Below are 27,533 nucleotides of genomic sequence, written 5' to 3' on the forward strand. Positions count from 1 at the left end.
TGAATTTAAGACTTTACTTTATTCAGCAAAATCATTTATTTACACAATGGGGAATGCTGGTTTGATTTTGTCAATGAAATAAAAACAAACTGAACAGAGACAATACTGAACTGTATATATAGTTTGTGCCAGAGCTGACCAACTGTTTCCTTACCTGTATCAGGAGCATCAAGGACACTGGTTTAACAATACACCACACAGGTCCAGTAACACCCTGGGAGCTTCCAATGCAATTACCAACTTTTTCTTTTTTTATAAATATATAAAAAAACAAAAAGTCAGCAAAACCAGCATTATGACGTAATAGACAGAGTAGAACTCTGAAGTCAATGGGTCAGTAAAAACCTTATCAGACCATCCAGTTTACCAAGTGATCTGCTCTCCTTCAGACCATACTACAGAATCCAAACAGATGAAAAATAGATCCCTCTTTAGAAGACAGCAATGATCTGATAAGGATTTGACTTAATGGAAGTTAAGGGGGGAAAAGGAATGCAGAGCAGAGCCCCTATTAGAACAAGCTAACTTTTCCAGATTTTCCAAATTAAAAAAAAAACAAAAAACAAAAACAAAACAAAACAAAAACCACTTCAACATGAAGCTACCATACAAAGTTTTTCCATTTTTCTTTGTAAAAAGTTCAGAGTTTGCAATTTAATCCTGTGTTTTTAGTGAGAAGGACAGTTTGGGCCTGGACTTCCCTTTGCCCAGGATAATTTTTTGTTCTTCTTTTTGTTGACGTTGTCGCTCTTGTTCTAGTTTCATCCTTTCCTCATGAATCTTTCTTTGTTCTTCAACAATTCTCAACTGTTCCTCAGCCTGAAAGTTAAAAGTAAACATTAAAACTTCCAAGAATTTCAGGTCTTCCATTAGTAATACTGGGAAATCAGGTGACACAGGAACATACATACTACAGTATGCTTAATAAAACTCACACAAAAATTGATAAAGGAAAAATTATAGCGGAATTAGAAAAGAACTTATTAATTCTGCCTATTCTTTCTTTTTATGAAAAATATATTTAAAAATTGTAGAAAAGCACCTGCACATTTTGAAAATGGAAATTTCTAAAAATCGTATCTTGAAACCAGTATAGATTTTGTCCTAGTACCTATTTTTATCCACATCTTCAGTGAATCAGATTAACAGATCGTCAATTATGAACAAAGGCACCGATTTCTTCAAACGGTTTAGTTCTCTACCAATTACTAGAACTAGATTTGTAATTAGAAAGACATATAAAAAAGTTACACGAGGGACACCTGGGTGGCTTAGTCAGTTAGGCATCTGTCTCTTGATTTCAGCTCAGGTCATAATCTCATGGTAGTTGAGTTCTTGGCTGAAAGCTCAGAGCCTGCTTGGGATTCCCCCACTCCCGCCTGTCCCCTGTTTGCATGCTTGCTCTCTCTCAAAAAAAATAAATAAATAAACTTAAAAAACAAGTTATAGGAGGGGTGCCTGGGTGACTCAGTTGGTTAAGCGTCCCACTCTTGGTTTCAGCTCAGGTCATCATCTTGCAGTTTGAGTTTAGGTGTCGAGTTAGGCTCTGTGCTGACAGTGCGGAGCCTGCTTGGAATTCTCTCTCTCAAAAGAAATAAATAAACTCAAAAAAAAAAAAAAAAAAAAAAGTTACAGGGAAAAAAAAAAAACCTCTGCTGGGGCTACATTATATTGTCAATATGCAATCAAGAAATACTAAAGACCCCTTTCTCTGGAGTGAAAAAAATTAAATACCCTTTTCACCCGCTGATTATAACATGCTTTTCGTTTTCAAATGGACACTGGAATAATTAACTTTTGTGGTGACTTCAACTCCTTCAGTCTTAAGTAACCAACTCGCTTCCTGTGTTGTCTATGTTTCCCCTCTTTACCAAAAAATTCCAGCCATTCCAATTCTCCCTCCTCATGGTCTCTCTCCTTCAGGTCTGCTTCCTTACTCCCCCAACCCCCCAGGTGCGAGTCTACCCCTCCAGCACAAGGGACATTAGGCCATGTGTGCTGGTGACTCTGGTGGTCACGAACGGGAGAGTGGCTCCTGGCATTTAGTGGGCAGAGGACAGGCATGCTGGTAAACATCCTACCACGCACAGGTCAGCCCCCCACAACAATTATCCACTCCCAAATGTTAATGTGGCCAAGGTTGAGAAAACCTGCTCTAACCCTTTGAGTTTTTGAATCTCAGTGATCACTGTGGTCCCTTCTTTCCTATTTGATCTTCATCCTAAAACACTCACTGCATCCTGTGAATGCTTTCCTATTTCCAAAATCAAGTCTTAAAGTCACTACTTCCATCTCCATTATTTTTCTACTACAATTATTTTCTAGATGGTCAGAAACTCCAATTCTCAATGACTTCCTTATTCATTCTTCTGTTCACTTGAAGTCTTTAAAATTTTTTTTCTCTTCCCACATATTCTTTCATACAAAATACAGTGGTTCAAAACATACATTAAGGCTCCGGGTGTCTGTGGCTCAGTTAAGTGTTTGACTCTTGATTTTGGCTCAGGTCAAGACAATATGGGGCCTGCTTGGGATTCTCTCCCTCTCTGCTCCACGCACGTGCACGCTCTGTCCCTCTCTCTCCAACTGAACATTTTTTTTTTTTTAAAAACAAAATATTTAAGGCTCTCCACCCTGATCAGTTCTGTTTGTCTCCACTGATAGGTTTTTTTTTATTCTGAAATAGCAACATTCAATGTGACTGAATTACAGGCTTTTCAGCAGAACACCGGAAAGATGATGGCACTCTGGTATGCAGCATAGAATGTTTAAAAAAAAAAAAACCCTGACATTTAAATACATAAGTAACACAAAGAGGTTTGTTTTACTTTAAGATGGTATGGGTGTAGACTAAAAGGCAGAAGACAGATGGTGGGACAAATCCACTGAAATCAAGTGAAGGGCAAATGGGAGGAAGATCAGAATTAAAAGGTGGGAATTTGGGGGCACCTGGGTGGCTCAGTCAGTTAAGCGTCTGACTTCAGCTCAAGTCACGATCTCACAGTTTGTGGGTTCAAGCCCCGCGTTGGGCTCTGTGCTGACAGCTCGGAGCCTGGAGCCTGCTTCAGATTCTGTGCCTCCCTCCCTCTCTGCCCCTCCCCCGTTTGCACTCTCTCTCTAAAATAAACATTAAAAAAATAAAAAATAAATTAAAAAGTGGGAATTGGGTCAGTAGGCAAGATGGAAACTCCAATGGAGAGGTGAAATAGATCTCTCTCTCAGACCTTTTCCCTAAGCTCCGTTTCTTAAGCTACAGCACACTACAGGACAGAGAGAGAGAGCTCTTCAACATGTCCAAGATTTAGAATCCTCAAAACTAACCCTAAAATAAATCAGCCCTCTCTACTACCTTCTCTATTGCAACCCATGTTCTGTAGCTTTATCCTGTCTTCCCCGACACAAGCAAATAGCCAACCAGTTTGTTAATCCTCCCCTTATATTCTTTTCCATTACGTTCTCTCATCTAGAGCCTGTCCTCCATTTCCACTGCCACCACACCAGCACAGGGCCCCACATCTTCTTAGAGACCTGAAATGGTTTCCTCATTCCCAGTCTTTGCCCTTCATCCACCATCCACCCTACAGAACACTACCAGTTTTGGGAACATCTTTCTGTTCTCTCATGCTCCCAAGTGATCTCCACCAGGTGTGGAATATGGCCTAACTTCCCCAATTAGCACACTATTTAAGACGTTCTATAATCTGGCTCCAACTGTGTGTCTGCTAGTATCTCAAATTATGCTTGCTTTCTATCTTGCCTCCGCTTCTCCTACACTCCTGCCATTCTCTCCTCCTACTGAAGTCCCACCTGTACATCCATCTCAAATCTCCACTTTCGTGCTTAGACTTTCACTGATGATTACAAGAGAAAAGAATTACCTACTTCTGTTCATCCTCAGTAATAAATTCATATGCCAATTACTTTGCCCAATTTTAACAAATCATCACACATTTGGGGTAAGAGCCTGGCAAGTACAATTCAATCAAAGAATAGTAAAGAATCTTACTTTGTGTCCATGTGCTTGGGAAACCCTTACCAATATAAACACCCAGATTCACTGCTGCCTATGGTTCTAACTCAGCCCTCAACGAAGCAGATTATTAGATCCTTAAAGAGTGAAGAGTTTGAACATCACAGCTTCACCCTTAAGAGAAATCTAATTAAAATTACACACTATTTTTCACTGTATCATATTGACAAATTCAAAAGTGAAATACGAAATACTAGCTTATGAAGAGTACTATGGCACTACTTACCAAAATTTTATCTTCATAATACTTTTACCCAGAAAATTAATTTTCTGGAATATCCTATAAATAACACTTGCAAACATGCAAAATTGAACAAGGTTTTTTAATGCAACATAGCTTGCTCAAGACTGGAGAAATCCAAAATTCCCAAATATGGGACTATTAAATTATGCAAAACCTATGTAACAGACACTGTGCAGGGGCACCTGGGTGGCTCAGTCAGCTAAGTGTCAAATTCCTGATTTTGTCTCAGGTCATGATCTCAGTCATGAGATCAAGCCCAGGCTCCAAGCTGGGGTGGGAGCCTGCTTAAGATTCTCTCTCCCTCTGTCCCTCCCCCACTCACGAGAGCACATGCGCACTCTCAAAAAAAAAAATACTGTGTGGTTAACAAAAAAAAACACAAAAATAGGAATCCCTACATACTGAAATGGAAAACCCCCCAAGTTATACTGTTAAGTAAGAACAGCAAAGTCCCAAATAGTTATGTATAGTATGCTATTTCTCTGCAAAAAGGGGAGAATAAAAATACATGTGTTTGTATCTGCCAAAATATGCATTTTAAACTCTGGAAAAATAGACAAAAACCATAATTGAATATATATTTTGGAGATGGGAATGAAAAGTAGGTGGATGGGGAAAAAAAGAGACAGAACCATTTATTTTTCTAAAAAATAAATCTGAATGATGTGATCACATACCTAAATTAAAATGAACAAGATTTTTAAACTAGTTTCCTTCATTAACAGGAAATACTGATTCTGCACTGAAATTGACTTTATTTTTTAATGTTAATTTATTCTTGAGAGAAAGAGAGACAGAGCACAAGTCGGGGAGGGGCAGAGAGAGAGGGAGACACAGAATACGAAGCAGGCTCCAGGCTCCGAGCCGTGAGCACAGAGCCCTACCCGGGGCTCGAACTCATGAGCCACGAGATCATGACCTGAACCAAAATCCAAGACTGTGCCACCACCCAGGCACCAATGAAATTAGACTGGGTAAAGAAAGTTTCAATGTCATCCAGGTTTACAAATACAGGAGACGGAAGTGCATGTGTGCAGAAGAGGGGCTGCAGTCTCTCTGGTTCTCCCTTAGTGCTGAGCATATAGTGCCTACTGGAAGTACCTGATAATGAAATGACTTTTAAAAATGAAGTGAGCAGGTGAATATCCTGTCTTTACATTCAAATGTTTATACTTTGTTCCACTACAGCTTTAAACTAAGCATAAATGTTATTCAATTACACCAGAGCAAAACAAAACAAAAACCAAAAAAAACCAAAAAAACCAAAACCAAAATAACTAGTCGAGCAAAACCGAAAACCATCAATTTTAATATAGTGGTTCTCAAATGATGAAAAACTGGTTTCCTACCCCATCCATCTGTGAGGTTTGACCCTACACCTTATTTGCTAGGTATTCTAAACCCTAGCCCCCTCTGCAATCTGATATGCCATTTCCTTCCCAATGCCCCTGGAATATCCACTACTCCTTCACCCTTCTGTTGTTTCAAATGCATGCAAAAGAAAGAACTATTCCAGGGGGGCAGGGGGATGTACACGTGTATTCATACAGAAAAACAATACCGAGCTCTCCTACAAGGATTACACATGGACGTCACGGAGGCCCAAGAGAAAGCCAACATCCACCATACTAGAGCCATGAAAAGAGGGTGGGCCTTCTTAGTCATTAAGTCCAGGACCCTCACAAAGGTGGCTTTCAACCCTGTACCTCACTGGGAAGAGTGACGGGTGAGATAAAATACATAAAAGCAAAGTATACCATTCTAGAAGAGTCTATTTACCCCTTCCAGTACCTTTTGTTCCCCCCTCTTCTACCCAGAGGTCCCAGTGTCCTTATTACAATTGCACCTTTCTAAGCATCCCCCACCTACACGGTCTCTAACTGTACATTGGGGTGATCCCTAGCAGCAGTTTTCAGCAAATAAGGATGCTGAAATCTACTAAAAATACGTATGAAATTTTACGAAATCTTAAAATTACAAAGAATTACTTGTTATCAGCAGTGATTATGGGAATGACAGGCAAGAATGAAAAAATATTACAATTAGGAAATCATGCCACCACTCAGAAATGTGGATTTCTGCATTTTAAACTTCCCAGACACACATCCTGTTAAACTCTGCCATTTGTAACTTTAATTCTTTGACTCATCTTCCCCCCGTAACAAGTGTAATGTTTATCCCACTCTAGATAAACAATGAATAAAAAAAACATTAAAAAGAAATTTGAAGTAATTAATTCTGACCCTTAACAAATTACGGATCAGTAAAGTTTTCCGAAATTATTAACATACAAGGTTAAAAAAAATAACATACCAGGATTTTTTAAAAAAGTAATCCCCGGGGCGCCTGGGTGGCTCAGTCGGTTAAGCGTCCGACTTCGGCTCAGGTCATGATCTCACGGTCTGTGAGTTCGAGCCCCGCGTCAGGCTCTGTGCTGACAGCTCAGAGTCTGGAGCCTGTTTCAGATTCTGTGTCTCCCTCTCTCTCTGCCCCTCCCCTGTTCACGCTCTCTCTGTCTCAAAAATAAATAAACGTTAAAAAAAAAAAATTAAAGTAATCCCCCCCCCCAATGGCAATTTGGTTATTCTGCTACCTAATGTTTACATTAGGTAATGTAATCCTTTGCAATTCCTCAGTTGCTACACCTTTATAATCTTAAATATATTTTTGGAACGTCAACATTACAGAACATCTCCCAAGATCCCGTATTACTTAAAAGTGGACACAACTGCTTCAAGAGGGAACTGATAGCCGAGACTGGTACGGGATACTCGACACAAAAATCAGTGTCCTCCAGGGCTCAGCAGAGACCACTCTAAGAATACTGCCCAAACACCAATCTCATACCTTCAGGATTTTAGTATTTGTGTCCTAACGTGAATTCATCCAGATGTGGTTCTTTTAATCTTCTATACCCTAAGTTCTCTTTCAAGTCAATGCTTCTGTCTGCCTTGGTCACTCATTCCCTTTTGTGGAGGTTTTCTCAAGTGCCTGCTGATACCTGGCTGTCAGCATGAGATCTTCTCCGGTTCCCACACCACATTTTCTCCTCTTCTCTCTCCTCTTCCTTCCTCCGGGCACTTTTATCGCTCAACCAGGTTTACTCTCTCTTTACAGTTTCTCCTACCACCTTACCAATTCCAGCCCCATCTTCTGACAGGCTTTCAGTGGGTTTCTGGTTGACTTTCTGTCCTTCACTCACACTATATAAGGCCAATTCAGTAATATCCAGAACATTTTCCAAATACTGTTGCCCAAAATACACTAACACACTCTTAAATGAGCTTTTTACCTTATCAGTTGAAAACAAGCCTCTCCCTGACTAAACATTCTTCCATTAACTCCCCATCACTTCGTTACAAATTAAAATATTTAATTGACATTTACATTTGGCGCCATGCCGTCCCTGTCTCTCTTAAAACGTGTAAATACATCACTATTAACTGAATATATCACTCAGTCCTGTGCTCTCTCAACTTAGATGTGCTTACTCTACTTACTATAAATGCCCCATTCCTTTTCCATTTGTATTAGTTTCCTGTAACCACTGTAACAAATTACCACAAACTGTATAGCTTAAGAGAACAGAAATTTACTCTGGGAGCAAAGGAGTCCAAAGTCAGTGTCACTGGAACTAAAGGTGTGGACAGGGCCACCTTCCTTCTGTAGGCTCTCAGAGGGAATCTGTTCCTGGCCTCTTCAAGGCTGCCAGGGTTTCTGGGCTTGTCTATGCACTGCTCCAATCTTCAAATTTCTCTGTGCTGGCCTCAAGTCACCTTCTCTTATACGAGTGGAGTCTGCTGGGAGTCTGCGAGCCCTTCATCACGGTGTCCTCCCCATGTCCTTTTCGGTCCAAGTTGGCAGTGTTTCTGCTGACACAGCATCCTCACAAACCCTGTGGGTCTCCCAAATCTGGCAGGCCATTGGACAAGATGCTCCCCAACAGATCTTTCCTGGATAATCTCATTTACTCCTGGTGTCTGCTACTATAAAGTGCCTGAAGGAACTTATGAGTCACAGGCATAATCTCTTCAGCCCTAGCAAATGGTTGTCAAGCCACAGCCTTGGCTTTCTTTGCAGTTTTTTTTAACAGGAATCCTCCTGACTTTATAGCATCTTTTGTAATCTAGATGGGCTGAAATTTTCTCCAAACATCAACTGCTCATTCCATTTTACTTATCTGTTCTTTCCTCTATCTGTTCTTGAACTTTACTATCAACAGCCAGGGGAAGAAACCAGACTGTACCTTCAACACTTCACTTAGAAATACCTTAGTTAAATATGCCAGTTCAACACGTAGAAGTTCCACCTTCCACACAATTGTAGGACACTACCAGGTTTCCTACCACTATACAGCGAGGACCTCCTTCCCTCTAGTTTAAAGTAACATCCTCTTCCTCTGCTTCTGAGCCTTAACCAGAAGCACCTTTAAAGTCCCTGTTTCTACCAACGGTCTTTTTTAAGGCCGTCCAGGCATTTTCTATCATGTGCCTCAGATTTCTTCCAAACTTTAACTGTCCAACTCCAAAACTACTTCCATATTTTGAGGTAATCAACTGGGTAGGTCCAGACAACATAAAACTATTCTGGAGGCCAGAAGTTCAAAATCAGTATCACTGGTCCAAAATCAAAGTGTCAGCAAGGCCCGCTCCGTTAGGAGGCTCTAGATTGAGAGTCTATTCCTTGCTTCTTCCAGCTCCTGGTGGCTGCCAGGATTCCCTGTCTCCTGACCACATCACTCCAATCTCCAAGGCCAGAATCTTCAAAGCTCTCTCTACTCTGTCTTCAGCTTCTCCTGTGTGTACTGTGGTAAAAGCCCCCTCTGCCTTCCTCTTACAATGGTTATGTGGAATGGCTTTTAGGGCATAGTGGATAAACTCCCCAAGATTTTTAACTTAATCATATCCACAAAGACTCTTTTTTTGGGATCACACAAGGTAACTAGTGTTACTAAAGTAACAGGAGATCAGGACACAGAATACACAAATAGCTTTGTGTATGTGGGGGGAGGGGGGGAGGGGGTGGAGCGCAGGGAGGTATTTTCCAGAGATATCTCTTAATTGCAAAGTGAGCTCTGGTTTAAGTATGTGGAACACATTTCACATATAATCAACTTCCAAACATGGTACAATTTTTTCATTTCTCAAAAGAGAGAGTTACAAAGTGTTAAGCATGATGAACATGGTAAATCTCCTTATTTGGCAAGTGGGTAAGGAAAAACTATTTTTTTCTTTGTTAATTTGAGAGAGAGAGAAAGAGATCGAATAAGTGCGCGTGCAAAGGGAAGGGGCAAAGAGAGAATTCCAAGCAGGCTCATGGTCAGCATGCAGCCAGATGCAGGGCTCAATCCCACCACCCTGGGATCATGACCAGAGCCGAAATCAAGAGTCAGACACTCAACCGAGCCACCTAAGCACCACAAAGAAACTGTTTTTAATATTAAAGAGAGGAAATACACTGTAGATCTCAAACTTATGATTTGCATATATTTTAAAAATTCCAAACAATGTTTCCCAGTTAAAATCAATTTTTCCTTTTTATCAGCATGTTTATAATTTTATTAGAAACTGTCCGACTCTTATTATAGTTTCAGTATTTACTCACAAATTAACCAGATTACATTTGACTACCACTTTCATCCACCCACGGACAGTCTGAGGGTCATGTTTTTCCTACTGCTCTAGCCTCCTGCAGGGACACTGAATTCCACAGCAACATCTATCACTTTTCTTAGTATATTTCCCTTTCTAAATAAGTAGGATTCATACACATTTCAGAACAGTATCTGGGCTTTTCCCAGGCACATCACAAAAAACTTTTGTGAAGAGGAGTAAAAAAAAATTTTTTTAGTACTATTTTTAACATTTTAAAAAAAAATAAAAAATCTCCATTGTACTAACAATACCCTTTCAAATATCTGAAGACAGTGGTGCACTGCCAATAGTCAGGCAGAACTAGATACCAATCTGCCAAAAAGCCAAGTCCAGGCAAGCCAAGACACGTGTCAATTCTTCCTTGATTTTATTCATCAAGCATGTCTGTTGGTTAATATGCTTTTGCCTCCTTTTGGACAGATAAAATCAAATATCTTGACAAACAATTTGGAACGGATTTGAGCAAAAACTACTCCTGGTCTAGAGTACCTAACATGAATTCTACATGAGAGAGCCCATGGGGCTAAGCTAATACATTCCTTATTACAGTCATTACTGTGATCAATCTTTGAACTTTTGTCATAAGGACCTACTTAAAAGTTAGTCAAAGTGTGGTTTAAATTTACTTTCTCTACTAATTATTTTTATGTGATCATGAAAGTGATGTATGTTAGTTGTAGAAAATATAGAAACTAGAAAAAAGTATAAAGTTACATGTAAGTGTACCAATTACAGATAACGATTCTTAGCATTTTTTTCCCATCTACTAAACCGTGCAAATATACTTTTCAAATTAGCAGGATCATAATGTACACGTAAGTTCTGCATTTAGCTACTTCCCCTGGATTAACAAATACTTTGACTAAAGAAAAACCAACTGTATAAGTGATCTAAAAACCTGTGAAATTTTCACCATTCTAAATAATAAAGGGAAAAGCTTTTTTTATTAGTTTATTTGTATCTGATTCACTTTTCTCAAGATAAAATTCTTAGACACAGAATTAATTAAAGGCTCCTGATATTTACTGATTCACTGTTATTTTCTAAAATGGTCACAGCCATTTAAACTCCCCAAATCACGACATAAAAAGGTCCCTTTATACCTTATCCTTGCCAACAGTTGGTGCTAATGAGGGAAAAAAAAAGTCTTTTTCTACTGGTATTTAGCATTAGAGGAAAAGAAAGGGGGGGGAGGGGAGTCCTTTGTTTTGCTACATTGTCAAGAATTTATGAAGGCACTTTTCCATTCCACTTGTGTGAGTGAATCCTCTTTTAAGTCTCTTTTCTTTTTCTATTAGGGAGTTGGTCTTCTTTACCGACTTCTAAGAAATCCTTGTATTATTCTCTCAAGATTACAATGTTTAAGAAATACCCTTTGGGGAACCTTCTCTCCCCACCCTCCTTTAATCTGCTTTCGAACCTCATCTACCATCACTTACCTCACCACCTTCTTGACTACACAAAAAGCTGGTTCACTGCTCCGGCCCATCCCACTATCCCAAGAGCACCTACACACTCTTGCCTTTATTCTAAGGCCCCAAGAGGCCTTTTCCCTGCTTCATTTCCTCACACTCCTGTCCCCATCGTAAGTGCAATTTCTAACTATCCACAGAGGCCCAGCTCACACGATCTCTTCCAGGAAGGTTCCCAGGTCTCCCTAGAGACCTGGGCAATGATGTCAATTATCACACATCACCTGTTCCACTACTTAGTATTTTCGTATTATTAACTTTTCTTGGAATTGTCCTTGTCTCCACAATAAGTACATTAAATACTTTAAGAGAACTTAACATCTTATCAATTGCTTTTTACACCTAACAATATGGATTATGGATTGGCTGCTCCCTCTTCTCCCCTTGCCTTCTAGTAGCTAAGAATGCATCCCATTCTTCTTGCTATACAATGAACCGGTCCACATTTCTAGCATATTTATTAGGTCATAAAAACAAACAGAACTGTTGCTTCAACAAGATAAACCAGCACTACTGACACACTCAGGAAAAGTCCCGTGCTATCTACAACATGGGCATATTTCCCTAAGTATCTATTCTTTTAAAAAGAATATATTCCAGTAGTATCTCCCAATAAATGTGTGAAAAGATGAAAGAACTTGCTGAAAACTGAGAGGATGAGGAATGGACAAAAACGAAAGTCTCCGTACACTCCTGGCATCTTTATGCAGTAACATTCTGTCTTTTCCTACACAAAGGATGTGCTAGTTTCCCTGCAATAGATGATGCTCAACAGAAACAAATAAAAATTTTCTCCAACACTGACAATTATTTCTCGAGCTTCCAACATTATCATGCACAGGAAACAAATGAGTTATGTGCAAATTCTTACCAAACAGTCTCAAATGCAAACTCTTTTTTTCTCCAAGATATCTTTTCACGAAAGTTGTACTGATAACATGCAATGCACAGTCTATTCTGCCAAATCCCAATGTTCCAGAACAGTGCTGGTCTAGGTATGATCCATGAATCAGCAATAGTCTGCAAACCATAATGGATCCATAACAAGATATGTAGAAACCAGGAGTGTTTTAGAAGCTTTTACAGCCACTTGATGTCATTTTTCTAGTAATTCATCTTAATTGTATTTTGCAAACATAGTCTGAGACAAATTAGGATTAAAAGACAAAAACAAAAACTGGCCAATTACCACCACTTGAGAAGCACTGCTCTAGAATAAGCTTGCTGATCTTTTCCCAGTAAGGACACACCGAAAGTTATGTTTTTATGGTTTGTGTGTGGGTAAACAAAGAAAACTGCCAAAAGAAATATAAAGCGCCAAGTTTCCCTAGGCACCAGACAGCTACCTTGGGATCAGAAGGGATCCTGGCAGGGCATAAGCGGAGGAACTGTTCTAGGAGTCATAATCCGGCATTCCAGGCCACCCAAAACTGAAGTCACCATGCTATCCAATCTCTTACCACGGTCTAAGAGGGATTCCCCCCACTTCGTGATGCCGGTACAACATTTTCAATACCAGCTATACTGTTCCACCCTTCTGGAAACATCCAGGCCCTACAAACCACACTGTATTTACCTTTCAGAAAAGCTCAACGTTCAAGACTCAAATGAAGGTTCATACTTTCCATCTTCCTACCTGAACTGAGATTTTCTTCTTAGCATCACTAAAAAAGCACGATCACGTACTCATTAATGAGCAGGTAGGGACAGACCTCAGAATGACTCCTCATCCATTTCACTTTCATAGTGCTTGCTCTACCTTAACAGATTTTAAGGCCTTTTCATTGGGAAAGGCAGGATTAAGTCCCTCCCTTTCACTATGACCTTTACAATAACCAGGATGGCCACGTGCATGAAGAATCCTGGTGTCATCCTCATTAAGTTGCTTAGTTACTTACTTAAGTTGCATTAAGTTACTGATATTTCCAGTACTGGCTTTTATCTGGGGCATACCACCTCTTAAAAGATTATGCCTTAGAACCAACTGGACCGTAGTTTTAACTTTTTACACTCTTATCAATTACGGGACACATTATTTATGATCCTCCTTCACCCCTACTCTCATTGGGATCCACTGTCAATGAATTACTTAGACCAACTCAGATCTTTTTGTGCCTTTATAAACAGTCACAAATTTTTTTTTTTTCTAAACCACTTAACGAGAGCTTACAACTTGCTTTTATCCTTCATGTGACAGTATGACTTCGCAGCAAATGTCTTCTCAACACATTTCTAAGTAAACAAACCTTTTCTAAGATGTCTAGAACCAGGAGTCCCTCCTGGGTCATGTCTCCATTCCTGGGCACGAACTAGCACTCATTCTCCGTTCATCCTAAGTTAACTTCCCTTCCACCTGATTTAGATTCTTACTTCAAAGTAGAATTCCTATATGCCACTTTCATGAGGCAAAGAAAGTTTTTCCTTTAATGCCTGTCTCTTCCTTTTGTTTCCTGGATTTTTTTGTATCCAGTCATTTCATTCTGTTTTCTTCCTCATACTGAGACTGCTTCAGAATATACATTTTTAATGGAAATCCCTAGGCCACCCAAAACTTTATCCTACTTCTTTATTCTACTTTAAGTGCCAGTCTGTGCTAACAATAAAGAAACATAACAAACAAAAACCTCTGGATTTTTGTACTAAAAGAAAAAAAAGAATTGGAAGGAAAAACAGAAACAATCACAGATTAGTATTTTTCTATTTTCAAAAGATGACCTCAATGTTCTTACACTGGCTTCTTCACTAATATTTCCAATTGTTCCTCACCCCCGTTTAGATCCGTATGTCATAATTACTTAAGTCTCTGTATTCCTTGCTGGATTATAAACTTGGAATAGGAAATTATGAGTCTGGCACACTATCAAATACAGACTCCCTACATACTATACCCAGTAACTGGGTGGGAACAAGGTCACTCGTGTGAAGTGAAATGCTGCGTTTGAGTTTAAATACTTCCAAGCTTTTGTTTTTACTATCCAGGCAGAAAAATGTAAATGAGGTGAAGAGAGAAAAACTCTGGGACTGGGGATAGTACAATTCTCCCAGGAGCCCTGTTTTAAATGCAAATTTCAGAATGTTCTCCAGAGTTACTAGAATCTCTGGATTGCCCCCAGATGGATTCCTCTGGAAGACACTAGCTAAAATCTCATGAACCATTCCTGCTCTTGCCTCAAATCCCTGCAAACGGCCCTGAGAACTAAAAAATGTGTCCATGATAAAGCACAAAATCATCCCACAAAATCTGAAGCAGCAAAGCAAATAAAAAATGCTTTTCATACATACCAGTTTGGCTTGTGCTTCTGCAATTTTTCGGTTATTCTCTTCCAGTATTCGCTCTAGCTCCTCACGTTTTGCACGTTCTTCCTCCTAAAGGGGAGGACATGTTAAGATGTTAGAAAAACAAAATGTTTATTTTTACTGATAAATATTTACTAATCTTCCTCTGAACTTTTTTGAGCTGACTTAGAGGGCAGCTTTATAGCTACCTTCTGTCTGACAAATGATAAACTGTGCAGCCACTAAAATTTGTTTCTAGCACTAAATTTAAATCATCCCTCCCAGTCCAAACAGCAACCGACTAAACCCTCCCTAATGATAGTTTCCTGGCAATTATTACTAATACTTTAATATCACACAAATCAACAAGGACAACTACAAAACTGGATAGTATTTACCAAATTAAAAAAATAATATATAAAATATAAATAAAGTGAATATTTGTCTCACCAATTATGTATACCTACGTATTCTTTACCTATACTCCTTTAATCAGCATTAAAAGTTGAATATTTACTGTCTTGTCCAGTGTCCTGCAGAGTGTGCTCCTCGGCTGCCATACGCGCCAGCTTCCTCTTTAAAATGATTTGTACTGTTAGCTTGGCAATACCTGCATCAGCAGCTCAACCATTTATAAAGAAACAACATACAAGGAAGGCTGAGCTGAGGAATGCAGATGTTTATGGTAAGAAGGAACAAAAAATGTAATTCATCATTCCTAAGGCAAACAATTAATAAGAAAAATACATTTACTGTTAGTGAAAAATACAAATGGTAATCCATACTTCATGGAACTAAGGGCTTCTTCCATGGGGAAAATGGACTTAACATTCAGATGTTGACAATTTCTAAAGGCAGCTTATCTTGTCATCTACAGTCTGAACTGAAATTCAGGAATCCAGGGGGTGCATGGTCCGGAAATAAAATTCTGTAATTTATTTTTTATTGGAGAATTTAATGAGATTTTATAATGCAAACTATATGAAGATTGCTTGATGGTTTGGGCAGTGTTCAGATCACAGCATACATATTCAAATGATTTTAATATTTGGAAAGACTGTCAGAGGGTTGTGTCCGTGTAAAAAAAAATTGTTAATACGAAACAAAAAGCAAATGAAGAGAAAAAAATCTTCCTATGATTAATAACTCGCTACAAGACAGCACCATTACTCCAAAATTATCTCCATTATTAAAAGCACTGATATAAGTAAAATTTCATACATTCAATTGCACAGTCTGTGATAGCTACCAAATATAGACACGTGTATCTAAAGACAGCACAAGGGAGAATGCACTTGAAAAGCTAAGCTTACTGGAAAACAAGAGAGATTTAGTATGATGCCAACTTGCCCATACTAATGCCAAGATTAACAATGATAGGAGACATATATTTTGAGTCGAATATTTAAGTTCGAGAAAATAGAACCACAGGATTTTCTATGGCACGCACCAATGGAATTCGTATTCATTACACAAACTATGTCAAGGGACACTCAGCACTGTAAAGTAATTTGCCTTGAGTGTTTCAGTGACTTTCGACAAGTTTTAGGAACCTGGAGTAATCAGTGCAAATAAGCCATAAAGCTTCAGTAGCAAATTACTGTCTCACAGAAAGACATTTTCAACTTCTGCTCCAGCTGCTGATAAAACAAATCATGTGTTTAGCTTGACTCCAGACAAGGACAACCTGTTCCTTCATAACTCTCTAGAGAAAAAAAGGAGTTGTTAGTAGATACTAAAAAAAGTGGATGAATACTCTGGACATTTTTCCTAAAAAGATTCTTTGAAACACATTAGGAAAATGGAGGGAGGGCCTTATGATCAGAATGCCAGAATTAGTCCATTGTGTTGAAGCAGGATTTGGGGGAGGGGGTGAGGAATAAAAGAAGGAAAAAAAGAAGAGCAAGAAAACCTATTTATCAAAAGCAGGTGCTGTCACTCAATGTTAGGCCCTGCTCTTTGTAATCTGACTGAAGGCAAAAAGCCTCTCACAGTCTAGGCAGTAAGAATGATAAACAGAAAAGAAGAATACGTAACCACAGGTGGATTTTTAACCTTTTCCCTTTACCACTCCCTGTCTCCCGCCACCCTCCCAAAAAAGAATGTAAGTCCTGCAGCCATGGCAAAAGTTTCAAACACTTCTCAAATATGTAAGCCAGTTCCGTTAAATCAAAAAGTATCCTTGAATACGTTTTATGAAAAGTAACTTTTAGATGTCAGTCAGCACTTCTGAACAGGCTAAAAAATTAACTTTCGCAGCAATGTTAAGTTTAGATGAGAAAGGAATTAGTCTGTATTCCATCTCTTTCTGAACTGAGCAGGAGGCACACCCAACACTGAAAGTTTTGCCATGGACTGTCTCTACTTTCCAAACGACCGAGCGTTACCTCTCTGGCTTTTTGTGCTGCAAGCTCAGCTTGTCTCTGTCGCTCGAGTTCTTCGAGCAACTGCTTTTCCATGATGCGCTTGGCTTCCTCCACCCTTCGGAGAACTTCTCGCTCAATTTCATCCTTCCTTTTCTCCAATTCTTCCTCTACCCTTTTGGCCACTAATTCTTCCACTCTTCGTGCTGTTTCTTCCTCGATGAGTTTTTCTTCTATTTCCTGCTGCCGACTAGCACACAAAGTAGAAAAAAGTGACTTAGATGTCAGAAGTAAACGTAAGAATTAAAACTAGTTATACGTCTGTAAAACATTCAGCCCGATTCTATGATTTTATAATTCATCTGGGTGCAACACTCAAGGAAATACCAAGATGTTCAGGGATACAGAAACTCCAACAAATATGAAATCATGTTTTGGTTAGCTTTCACTTTCTAAATCCAAAATGACTCAACAAAGAGCTTAATTCATTAGTTTTAAGAACTGTTAAGAAATCTGAAACAAGAAGTCTACTTTTTGTTACCAACTTTATAACGAAAGGACAAAGTGCATGCATTTACTCATTTGCCAATGCACTCAGTCTAAGGGTTGAGCTTCAAGAGAAGTCAGCAGAAAATACTATGTAGCAAGCAATTCAGACTAAGTTCATCCCCTGCCCCCCCACTAGCAAAATCAGAAGAAATGCAGACTCAAAGAGATTCAGACTGTGAAGGCAATGAAGCTTTTTCTGAAAATACAGACCAACTTAATTCAGGTTCTGAACCTAATACCTTTCAGCGTACCTTCTTTCTTTGGTTAACTCTTAATTAAAAGCTCTTCAAGATGTGGGAGGGTAGATGAAAATATATTGACAATTCTAATAAAAAGTTTAATGACGCATGATACGGTTTAAATTATTTTAATCCCATCTAGATATTATAAGCCAACTTATTTACTCAAAATCAAATTCTGCACTGAAAATACTGACATTTATCAAGGCACTGTAGTGGACACCATGTACATTTTATACCAATGACATCCAATATGGTCACGTATCTAGTCTGAGTTGAAGATCAGTACAGTATAAAGAAAAGACATAAAAGCTCTTACAAATATCTTTGATTACATGTTAAAATGACAATATTTTAAGAAAGACTGGGAATGTATTAAAATTTCACTCGTTTCTTTAACATGGCTACTGGAAAATTTCATTGTACATATGTAGCTCATTGTATTCTGAGACAATAATTTGTACTGAATTAATAATAAATTCAGAGGCTTTGGAAGTATATCTAAATCCTAAGAGGCCAATTTATTATTATTAATGCTTCAACTTTCTCACAGCCCATAAAATTAAATACAACCTGTAACCTTTGTATCTTTTGATGACTCATAAATATGTATGAGCCAGTCATTCAATTTACGTGTTTAGTAAAGACTTTATAGTGTCTAAGTGACCTTTAAACACCCCAATCCACTTCAACTAAACTGTATTTTGGGGGTGGGGGGGTAATTCAATTCCCACTCAAGTGCTTTTATTCTCAACTCCTGTTACTTATTCACAGTGATACCATACTAACACCAATGTATCTTTAACATTCTGATTCATTTCAGTTTCTGCATTTATAACCTCTTATGCTTTTCTGACAAGGAGATAGTAACTACTTGAAAAAGCACAATTATTTATTCGAGGTTCCAGACATATGCATCCCATTCTGAAGACTGTTGCCTGTTTCTTAAATATTTCCTCCCAACACTAAATTATTGATTATTGATTTTTATTTAAAAAGATACAAAAGCCTAGCATATAATCTAAATAATGCTCCTTTTCCTATTCAGTAACTTCCAATAAAATACAGTTTAAGGTAGTTTCAATAAGCTTTTACCTATAGCAGCTCAATAAAAGAGAATAGTTATCTATCCCAACACTAAAATGAATTGCCAGACATACCTCAAGGAAACCAGGCAGGGATTTTAAGTGGAAATTAAACTACATTTCAAATATAAAAATTGTTTCTTTACCTCATCCAAAGAGAAAAATATTAGGCTGAAATAAGCCTGATAACTGTCAAACCTAGATGATGGGTGTATTAACGTCATAATATTCTTTCCACTTTTGCAGAAGTTGGAAAGTTTACACAATGCAAAGTTTTAAAAGTATACACCATTCACCACAAACAAACTTTTGCTAGTAAATGTAAAGGAGCCTAAGAAGAAGTTCTCTTTTAAGATGTCAAAAATGGTGCAATTCAACTCTAAGGACAACGTAAAACAGTTTCAATTAAAACAGTCCAAAGTAAAAAGCAGAGAGAAGAATGGAATAAGGCTTTAGGTTAGCTCATCACTAGCAAAGTCGCCAAATAACTTAGGAATTTTGGAAAGATGGAAGAGACCTGATACATATTCAGGGTTTTTTGTCAAGCAGTCTGTAAGTAATAGCAATAGCACAATGGCTAATGGGGTCACATTTCTGGATTTAGTACAGAGAAAATAAGCCTAAATAAATTCAGTTTATTACTTACAGCAAAAGCCAGATCAGCACAGTGTCAGCTGTTTCTGGTCCCACTCACGGACACCAAACCAGAGGGGACAGGTGACATGCAATACAGGCATAGGCAGTGGGCTGTTTTGCTGCTAAGGAGTCAATTCTAAGGGCAGCTCAGCGGTTTTATAGCCCAGAGGGGAGGGCAAGTGGAAAGTCCCAAGCTCAAATGAAACGGAGAGGATGAGAAAAGGCCTCGTGGAGTTTCTCACAAGGCTGCTTATCTCCCTTTGTTCCTGGAGGAAGCACAGGACACACCACTGTGACTGTAATTAAGCCTTGCTGCTGTGTTCCACGTGGAGACAGGCAAGGTCAGGGCACCACAGCAGAACTGTTCCCTACAAGTATTATCAACAATATAATTTTTTGTTGTTGCTGCTATTCTTAGTAGCAACAATCAGAAAAAAAAATTTTAAGTGATTTTTCAGATTTAGCACTGAAAAAGTTACTCTCAGTGACGCTTCAATTCCCCTCTCCCCATATTGAATTCCGAAAAACAATGGGCACATGTACAATTGAATTAAGCAGTTCATCTTTACTGACAAGTTTATTATCATTATCAATGATAAAGAGGTAGAAGGCTAACTTTCACCAGGGGCACTGAAACTTTCTTGGGGAAAAAAAACCCAAATACTTTTGCTCATTAGTATCTTATAAAAAACATTTCATGTCACTGCCTATATACTCCTTAAAACTTTAAGTTTTTATTTATTTGAGAGAGAGAGAGGGAGGGAGGGAGGGAGGGAGGGAGAGAGAGAATATGGGTGTGTGAGCAGGGGAGGGGCAGAGAGAGAGAGAGAGAGAGAGAGAGAGAGAGAGAGAAGAGAGAGAGAATCCCAAATCCCAAGCAAACTCTGCGCTGCCAGAACAAAGCCCATCGTGGGGCCTGAACCCAAGAACCATGACCTGGGCCGAAATCAAGAGTCAGATGCTTAACTGACTGAGCTACCCAGGTGCCCTACTTCTTAAAACTTTTGCCATAGGAGTTGTCACTTTCCTGATGTTCTTTAGTGACTGACTCTAATCTCTTCCTCAGGCTCCTCTGCTCAATGTATTCCCTTGCCAAGAATTTGTGCCAATGTTGAAAGGGCTGAATCACAATCTTCAAGATTTCGATGGTAGTATGTATAACACTAGGTCCCCATTTTCTCCATGCCTCCATGCTTTCAGGTATTTTAAAAACTCCAGTCACCACCAACTTTAAAATGGTAACTATTAAAACAGTAAGGGCCCAGCAATACAGCACTGTTAAACCAGAGTATGACTCTGAACATGGCAAATGGCAATATTATTTAAAATATTATACAGAAATATTTTAACGTGTATGAACTCAACCCTAGGAGTTTCCTTCTAAGTGCTTCATAACATCACAGCAAACAGCATTAATTCAGTACTGAATAGGCACCAAATACTGTGCCAACAGCTTTATACACCATGTCATCAGTTACACCTCTGATGATTCCCAAGGCATAGGAATACTTTACTAGCTGGGCTCCAGGTCACTGCATTTTGCTAAGAGAGGACTCCTAACCTAGGTAGACTCCAAAGCTCATGATCTAAGCCCTATAGTACCCTACAAAGGCAAAGGCATGCAATAATATTTACCCAAATCATTTAAAAATTTTATAAATTTCTTATCAACATCAGCTAGATCTTATGCCCTTATCCTTTGTCTTAAAGCCGTAAGTGTCCCCGAAATACAGTTCCACATACTGAATTTGCTCATAAAAGCTGTTCTCTACTCTCACAATGAGCTCATCAAGTACTCTAAGGATCACTCATATAGATCCCAGTTCAGCTTAGATACTTTAATTCAGAAGGCTCTCAACCTGTCATGCAATTGAACACTAAGCATATTGAAACCTAGATTATAACAGGCTACAGTAAATTATTATAGCATTAACATTTTCCGGATTTGCTGCAAGTTATTTTACAACTGCCTATTTTTTCAACATGCACAGTGAATACAACATGCACAAAGCCATTTCAAAAGAATACATATGAAAATAAGGAGAGAGAACCACACTAAATGGCTGGGACACAGGGAAGAGGTAGAACTTCTGAATTCAATTTTGAAACATGTGAACTAGCTATTCAGAAATGAGAAAAAAAAATTAATGCTAAGGTCTACCTTCTACTATATTAATATAACTCGTAAGAGCACTTCATAAACTCACCAGGCTCAATCTGGCTGCATTTCGTAAATTATATTACATTATGTACGGAGGCCCATCATATGCCAAGTGTCTAGATACTTTAAATGTGCCATTTTTTTTTTTAATGTTTCATTTTTGAGAGAGAGAGAGAGAGAGAGAGAGACGGAGAAAGAGAGAGTGTGAGCGGGGGAGAGGCAGAGAGACAGGGAGACACAGACTCTGAAGCAGGCTTCGGGCCCGGAGCTGTCAGCACAGAGCTGGATGCAGGGCTCAAACCCATGAACTGCGAGATCATGACCTGAGCCGAAGTCGGACGCTTAACGACTGAGCCACCCAGGCGCCTCATAAATGTGTGATTTCTAATCTTCATAACGAAGACCAGTATCTTCATTTCACAAATAAGAAATCAAGCTTACAGGTACGTGATTTATTCAAGGCTTCACAATTGTAAACAGCAAAGCAATCTGGTTTCCATTATTACCACAAAATTAGTTAAGCCCAACAGAGTATTCAAATTTTGCAGTCTCTCCCCTCCCATGGACCCTTTTCCAGGTACAGGGACACTACGCTCTCTGTTGTCTTCTCTGCTTCCAGCAAGCACTGGTTTCTTCCAACAAACATTGCCTAAGGTCCTCTCAGTCCCGTAAGCCAACTGCTTTTTTGCCTTCACACGCTACCTGGGTCGTTCTATCTACTCTCAAGGTTTCCTCCTCAAGGCTTCAGTCTCCCATATCAAACTCGCATAAACTCACTATACCCAAGTGTTAAAGTGCCTACAGTGGAAGTGCCAGTTGAAACTCCCCTTGACCGTTCCTGTCTGCTATCTATCAGGTTTCTGCCGTTTTAATCACCGTCTGCCACACAAATAGTTCCTTAAACATTTGGTGCCCAACGTGCAATAGCCACAATATAAACATGAGAACCAATATTAATGCTTTATTTCCCTTATGTTCCAATCCAGTTTTATTTGCACTGTTTCCTAAATCTGTCCTTTCCCATTCCAGCAACCGCCCCCTCACTACTCCTGTGTGGTCTTACTGTAACTAGTTATCTATCCTACACAGCATTCAGTGCTGTTTTGGGGGGGCGGGGAGAGACAGAAAAAAAAGAGCTCATCCCATTTACCTCCTCAAAACGTTTCCTGTTTCTAGGATGAAATCCAAGCTCCTTAACATGACTCCTTTATAAGATTCTCAGCCTCTGTTTACCTCCCCTGACTGAAAAGACTCCATGATGTTAGTACTTATAGAACTTCCCGTGTTTTACCTCACTTGTAGGGCATTCAGCCCCCCTCCCTCCTTTTACTCTGGCAAGGGCTGAAGGGACTCTGTTTTGGTCCACATGTACCTTCCTATGCCTTGCCGGACAATCTCATTTCTATCTACCACCCATTCCTTAGGAGGACGAAGGGGTTTACCCATCTGAGATGCTTCCTTCTTACAGTCACATCACTATCACTGAATTTACCACACTATTATTACGTACCCACTTAGCAGTCTTTAAGCTTCTTGGAGAGGGGTCAATTATCTGTATCTCAGCAGCACCTAGCACAGTGCCTGGCACTATTAATTGCTCGAACCGTATTAGCTGAATGAGACCTGTAGACACACAACTACTTAGGCCCATTTCCAAGGCTCTAAAACCTAGGTCTTTCCATGGTTTCCTTTGTGTTCTATCTAAGACATTACACCGTACTGAGGAGTACCTACTGCACGGCACACAGAATTCAGTGTACAGGTGGCTGCTCGCTTTGCCCCTCTTCCCTTCATAAATGCTAATGGTTATCTGCTGCTTCTGCCAACTTGGAACTATATAGCTCTCCTATTTTCTCTTTTAATCCCTGGTTTCTGTCCCTGCTATTCATGTGCAGCTTGCTAACCACCTCTAATTATTCTCTGCATACCAAGTTCCCTTTTATTTTTCCTACAAGTCATAGCTTTTTAGAGAATGGCAAATAACTTCTCTTTGGACACCTGTTTTCACGTGGGAAAATTATCTGAGACATGACTTAATTTTTAAAATGTTCATCTGTTGACATTTATTTGAGAGTTCATTTTTACAGTTAAGGATCTTGTTCTATACCAGAAAAACCCGGATTCTATATAATCAAGGTTTGTTGCAAAACAATTACTTGTATGTATCTGATGTTAATATATGTATCACCGACAGCTCTACATAAAGGAAAAATAAAGACACAGCAAATAGCTCTCCAGGTACTGCTTCCTCTGTAATATTAGTCAGTGCCCCAGTCCCATAAATCTTAAAAACTTTGCTCCTTAGAAACACACTCTGCTGGAAAAATCTACATAACGCAAAACCAACTGCAGAAAAATTTCAAGCCCTTAAACAATCAGTACATATATCTGTCTCAGAAAATTCAGGTAATTCTCCTACCTCGTGTGCACTTTCTAAACACCGACGGGCTGAGGAAGATGGCCGGTTAAACACAGACAGTTCACATCTAACACTACCTTTCCAACTGGCTTTGAGAAATGAATACCCAGAGCATCAGGGTACTATGGTCTTAAACCAAAACGAAACCCAAACCCTACATTTTAAAAACAAAAGATGATCAATTTGGAATTATTTGTACCTACTCTTGGATCTAAAGATACATGAGAGGTGACTCTCAGAGATACTTTTACCCCAACAGTATTTCAAGTTGGGGACCTCACTGTGATCCTGATTTTCCCTACATTAAGTTCCATACGTGAGCAATGCAAAAATAAAAGCAAATATTCAAGTGTCCTCTACCACAAGGGAAAACAAAACGCAGGATTGTACCTACTTTTGCTACAGAGGAATATAAAGCCATATAAATGAGAAGTATAAGGACGGAGCAACTTTGATAGGGATGATAGTTATGCAGGTGAATTCAAGTGTCAAAATTCATCGTACTGCAGGCTCAAGGTTTGTGCACTTTATTTTTGCAGCTCAAAAAAATAACAAACAATCAAAACCCGAAGGGGTTCGAAAAAAAAAGAAAAGCAACCGCGACATCTTTAACAAAAGGAACTCACTAACATAAAATGCATCTTTGGCTGTACTGTTGGGACCACCAACAGGGTCTCATTTCCCGAGAAGCCCTGCCAAATCGAAGCCCCGGTACTAGAATGCCCTGGCCAGCTGCAATTTGCATCCCAAGGGTTAATTCTTTCCGGCTCCACTCCCCCCTCCCCACCAGTGGGCCCCAAACGCTCTCCATCCCTTCTACGGGCTCCCTTATCCCACGCCCTCACTGGCCGAGGCAGCGCCTCTACCCCACTCTGAACTCCACCCCCTACTTCCGGCACTCCGCTCCGCTCTCGCGCCAAAATCGCTTTCTCTGCTCCAAGCCCTTCCTGCGCAAGCCCCGGTATTTCCCAGCCCAGCCAACTCGTGGGTCCGTCCGGCCCCAGGCTCTCCACTCGCGCGGGCTGCAGCCTCTCGGGCGGGTTCCTGCGACCCCTCGACCCCCGCCCCCCCCCGCTCCCCTCACGCCCCCACTCGGCCCACCCAGCCCCGCCGGCCCCCACCCGCCAGGCTCCCCGCCCCTCCCCCCGTGGCCGCTCACATTTTTCGCTGCCGCTCGAACTCCGCTTTCTTCTCCTCCTCCTCTCGCTTCTGCTTCTCGTCCAGGCTGCTGCGCTTGCTCACCGTGCGCCCGAAGATGTCGATGCGGTCGGGCGGGGACGAGGCGCGCTCCCGGTCCCGCTCGCGCCGGGACACGGCCGTGTTGGTGGAGCGCGAGCGGGACCGCGACTCCCGCCGCCGGTTCCGTTTACTCTCCCGGGACTTGGAGCGCTTCCGCACGCGCTCCTTGTCCCGGGACCGCGACCGCGACCGGCTCCGCTTCTTGTTGTGTTTGCTGCTCTTGGTGTGTTTGGAGCGGGACGAGCTCCGGCTCCGAGACCGGCCCATCCTTCCGGGCGACGCTGTGACTAACCGCTGGCCTGGGGCCCCGCACGCCTCCCACTGCCCTCGCTTCCGCCTCTGGACGCGGGCTGGCCGTCCTATCGAGGCCGGAGGAAGGAAGGCCGTCGGCCAGCTGACTTTATACCGCTCTCTGAGGTGAACGGCCGCCACGAAGGCCGCCTCCGACGACCAGGCCGCAACGCCAGGAGTTGCTAAGATGGCAGCCGCGGCTGCACCGGCCGCCCTTCCCACAATGCCCCGCGCGGAACGCGCCGCTGCGCGAGCCCCGCCCCCTGACGATTGTTGCCGAAGGCGTAGCGAGCGCTTCCGAGCTCACTCGGCTCCTTCCGCCTGCCCCGCGCCGGCCCGACGCTCTCGGGAGCCGTCGTCCCCCAGCTCGCTTTAGTGCCCTTCTGCTTTCCGGTAAGAGGCCAATGCCATAAGAATGAACCTGTCGCGTTTTGGTGAGCATGAAGTCGTGCCTCAGCAGAAACCACTGATTGCATTATTTTCTAGGAGCTGGTTTTGTCAGGCAGCCCTAGATTGTATCAGAGTGACTCTGAGCAAATGCCTTGCTTCTCTGAGCTTAGCTTCCTCGTTTGTACAGTGAATGTACCACACTTCACCAAGTGGTTGTGAGGCTTACGGGAGATGACGTGGGCTTTGATGCGTGGAAGCCAGTGCTTGATATGCGTTTTGTGAACTGGTGGTCCATTCTCATTTTGGGGGTGGGGACGCTGATGTCCATCAGGTAAAGACCTTAGCTGCCCAGACGGCACAGCTAGCAGGTGGCAGAGCAGGTGTGTGTGTGTGTGTGTGTGTGTGTGTGTGTGTGTGTGGTGCGAAGCCCTTGCACATCACGGGTAAGACCCACGGTGGCAACAACAACAAAAAGTACTTAAGAATAAACATTAAGAAGTTACAAGATCCTCCTGCTGAAATCCCTCAACCTTTGCTGAAAGGCAGAAACAAGACCTGAGTAAATGAACAACATATGCCATATCTTTGGATGACAGGTCAGTCTCAAAAGCATGCCAATTCTTTCCAAGTTAAATTACAAAATTAGCGCAATTCCCGTCAGAGTCCCAAGTACTCTTGGGAATGTGTTAGAACTAACTAAATAATTTCAAATTTTATACGGAAGATCACCTAGTTGTGAGTTATCAGGAAGCCCTTTAAAAAAAGAGTAGTAAGCATTTGCCCTATAAAAGATTAAAATAAACGGAACGCCAAGGTATTGGCACAGCAATAGGAAAATAATCAGAATAGAAGGGAAGATGTATTATTTTTCTTGAGATACATTCGAGTAAAAACACTTAATAATCTAGATTGTATAGAATTACCCCTGTTATAATGTAGATATTCCTGTCAATCTAGTCTGTACACACACGCCTGAGATGATGCCCATCTAATGCTAAAGATAGTTATTTCTTTTTTAAAATTTTTTTTTTTACATTTATTTATTTTTGATAGAGAGACAGAGCACAAGTGGGGGAGGGGCACAAGAATCGGAAGCAGGCTCCAGACTCTGTCAGCACAGAGCCTGAGGCAGGGCTCGAACTCACAAACCGTGAGATCATGGCCTGATCTGTCAGTACAGAGCCTGAGGCGGGGCTTGAACTCACAAACCTCGAGATCATGGCCTGAGGTGAAGTTGGTCGCCCAACGGAGTGAGCCACCCAGGTGCCCCAAAGATAGTTATTTCTGATTCATTGATACATTGGTTTTGTAGAGCACCACAAACTCATGGCATGAAACAAAAGAAACTTATTCACTTAACAGTGCTGGGGTCCAAAAGTCCAAAATCAAGGTATTTGGCAAGCTTGGTTCTTTTGAGATCTCTGGAGGAGAATCTGTTCTGTGCTTCTCAACTTCCAGTGGTTACTGGCAAAACGTGGCATGCCT

The 27,533-nt window shown here is 40.7% G+C and overlaps 1 protein-coding gene across 3 annotated transcripts; it reads right to left on the reverse strand.

Annotated features, from left to right (window-relative positions):
• ARGLU1 (arginine and glutamate rich 1) lies at positions 1-25,896 on the reverse strand. Of its 3 annotated transcripts, none has more exons than XM_049647202.1 (5): positions 25,288-25,896; positions 17,064-17,289; positions 14,683-14,766; positions 12,272-12,420; positions 643-819 (listed from the first exon to the last, which is right to left on the reverse strand). In XM_049647202.1, exons 1-5 carry the CDS (start codon positions 25,632-25,634, stop codon positions 804-806), a joined length of 822 nt encoding a protein of 273 aa, XP_049503159.1. In that variant the 5' UTR covers positions 25,635-25,896; the 3' UTR covers positions 643-803. The 3 variants fall into 3 exon arrangements, with proteins under 3 accessions (XP_049503158.1, XP_049503159.1, XP_049503157.1); XM_049647200.1 differs by lacking the exon at positions 643-819 and adding an exon at positions 7,847-12,152; XM_049647201.1 differs by lacking the exon at positions 12,272-12,420 and having other exon boundaries at positions 1-819; positions 25,288-25,895.
• Between the last annotated feature and the right edge of the window lie 1,637 nt (positions 25,897-27,533).

This window comes from Panthera uncia (genome assembly GCF_023721935.1).
Source record: "Panthera uncia isolate 11264 chromosome A1 unlocalized genomic scaffold, Puncia_PCG_1.0 HiC_scaffold_16, whole genome shotgun sequence".
NCBI classification, from domain to species: domain Eukaryota; kingdom Metazoa; phylum Chordata; class Mammalia; order Carnivora; family Felidae; genus Panthera; species Panthera uncia.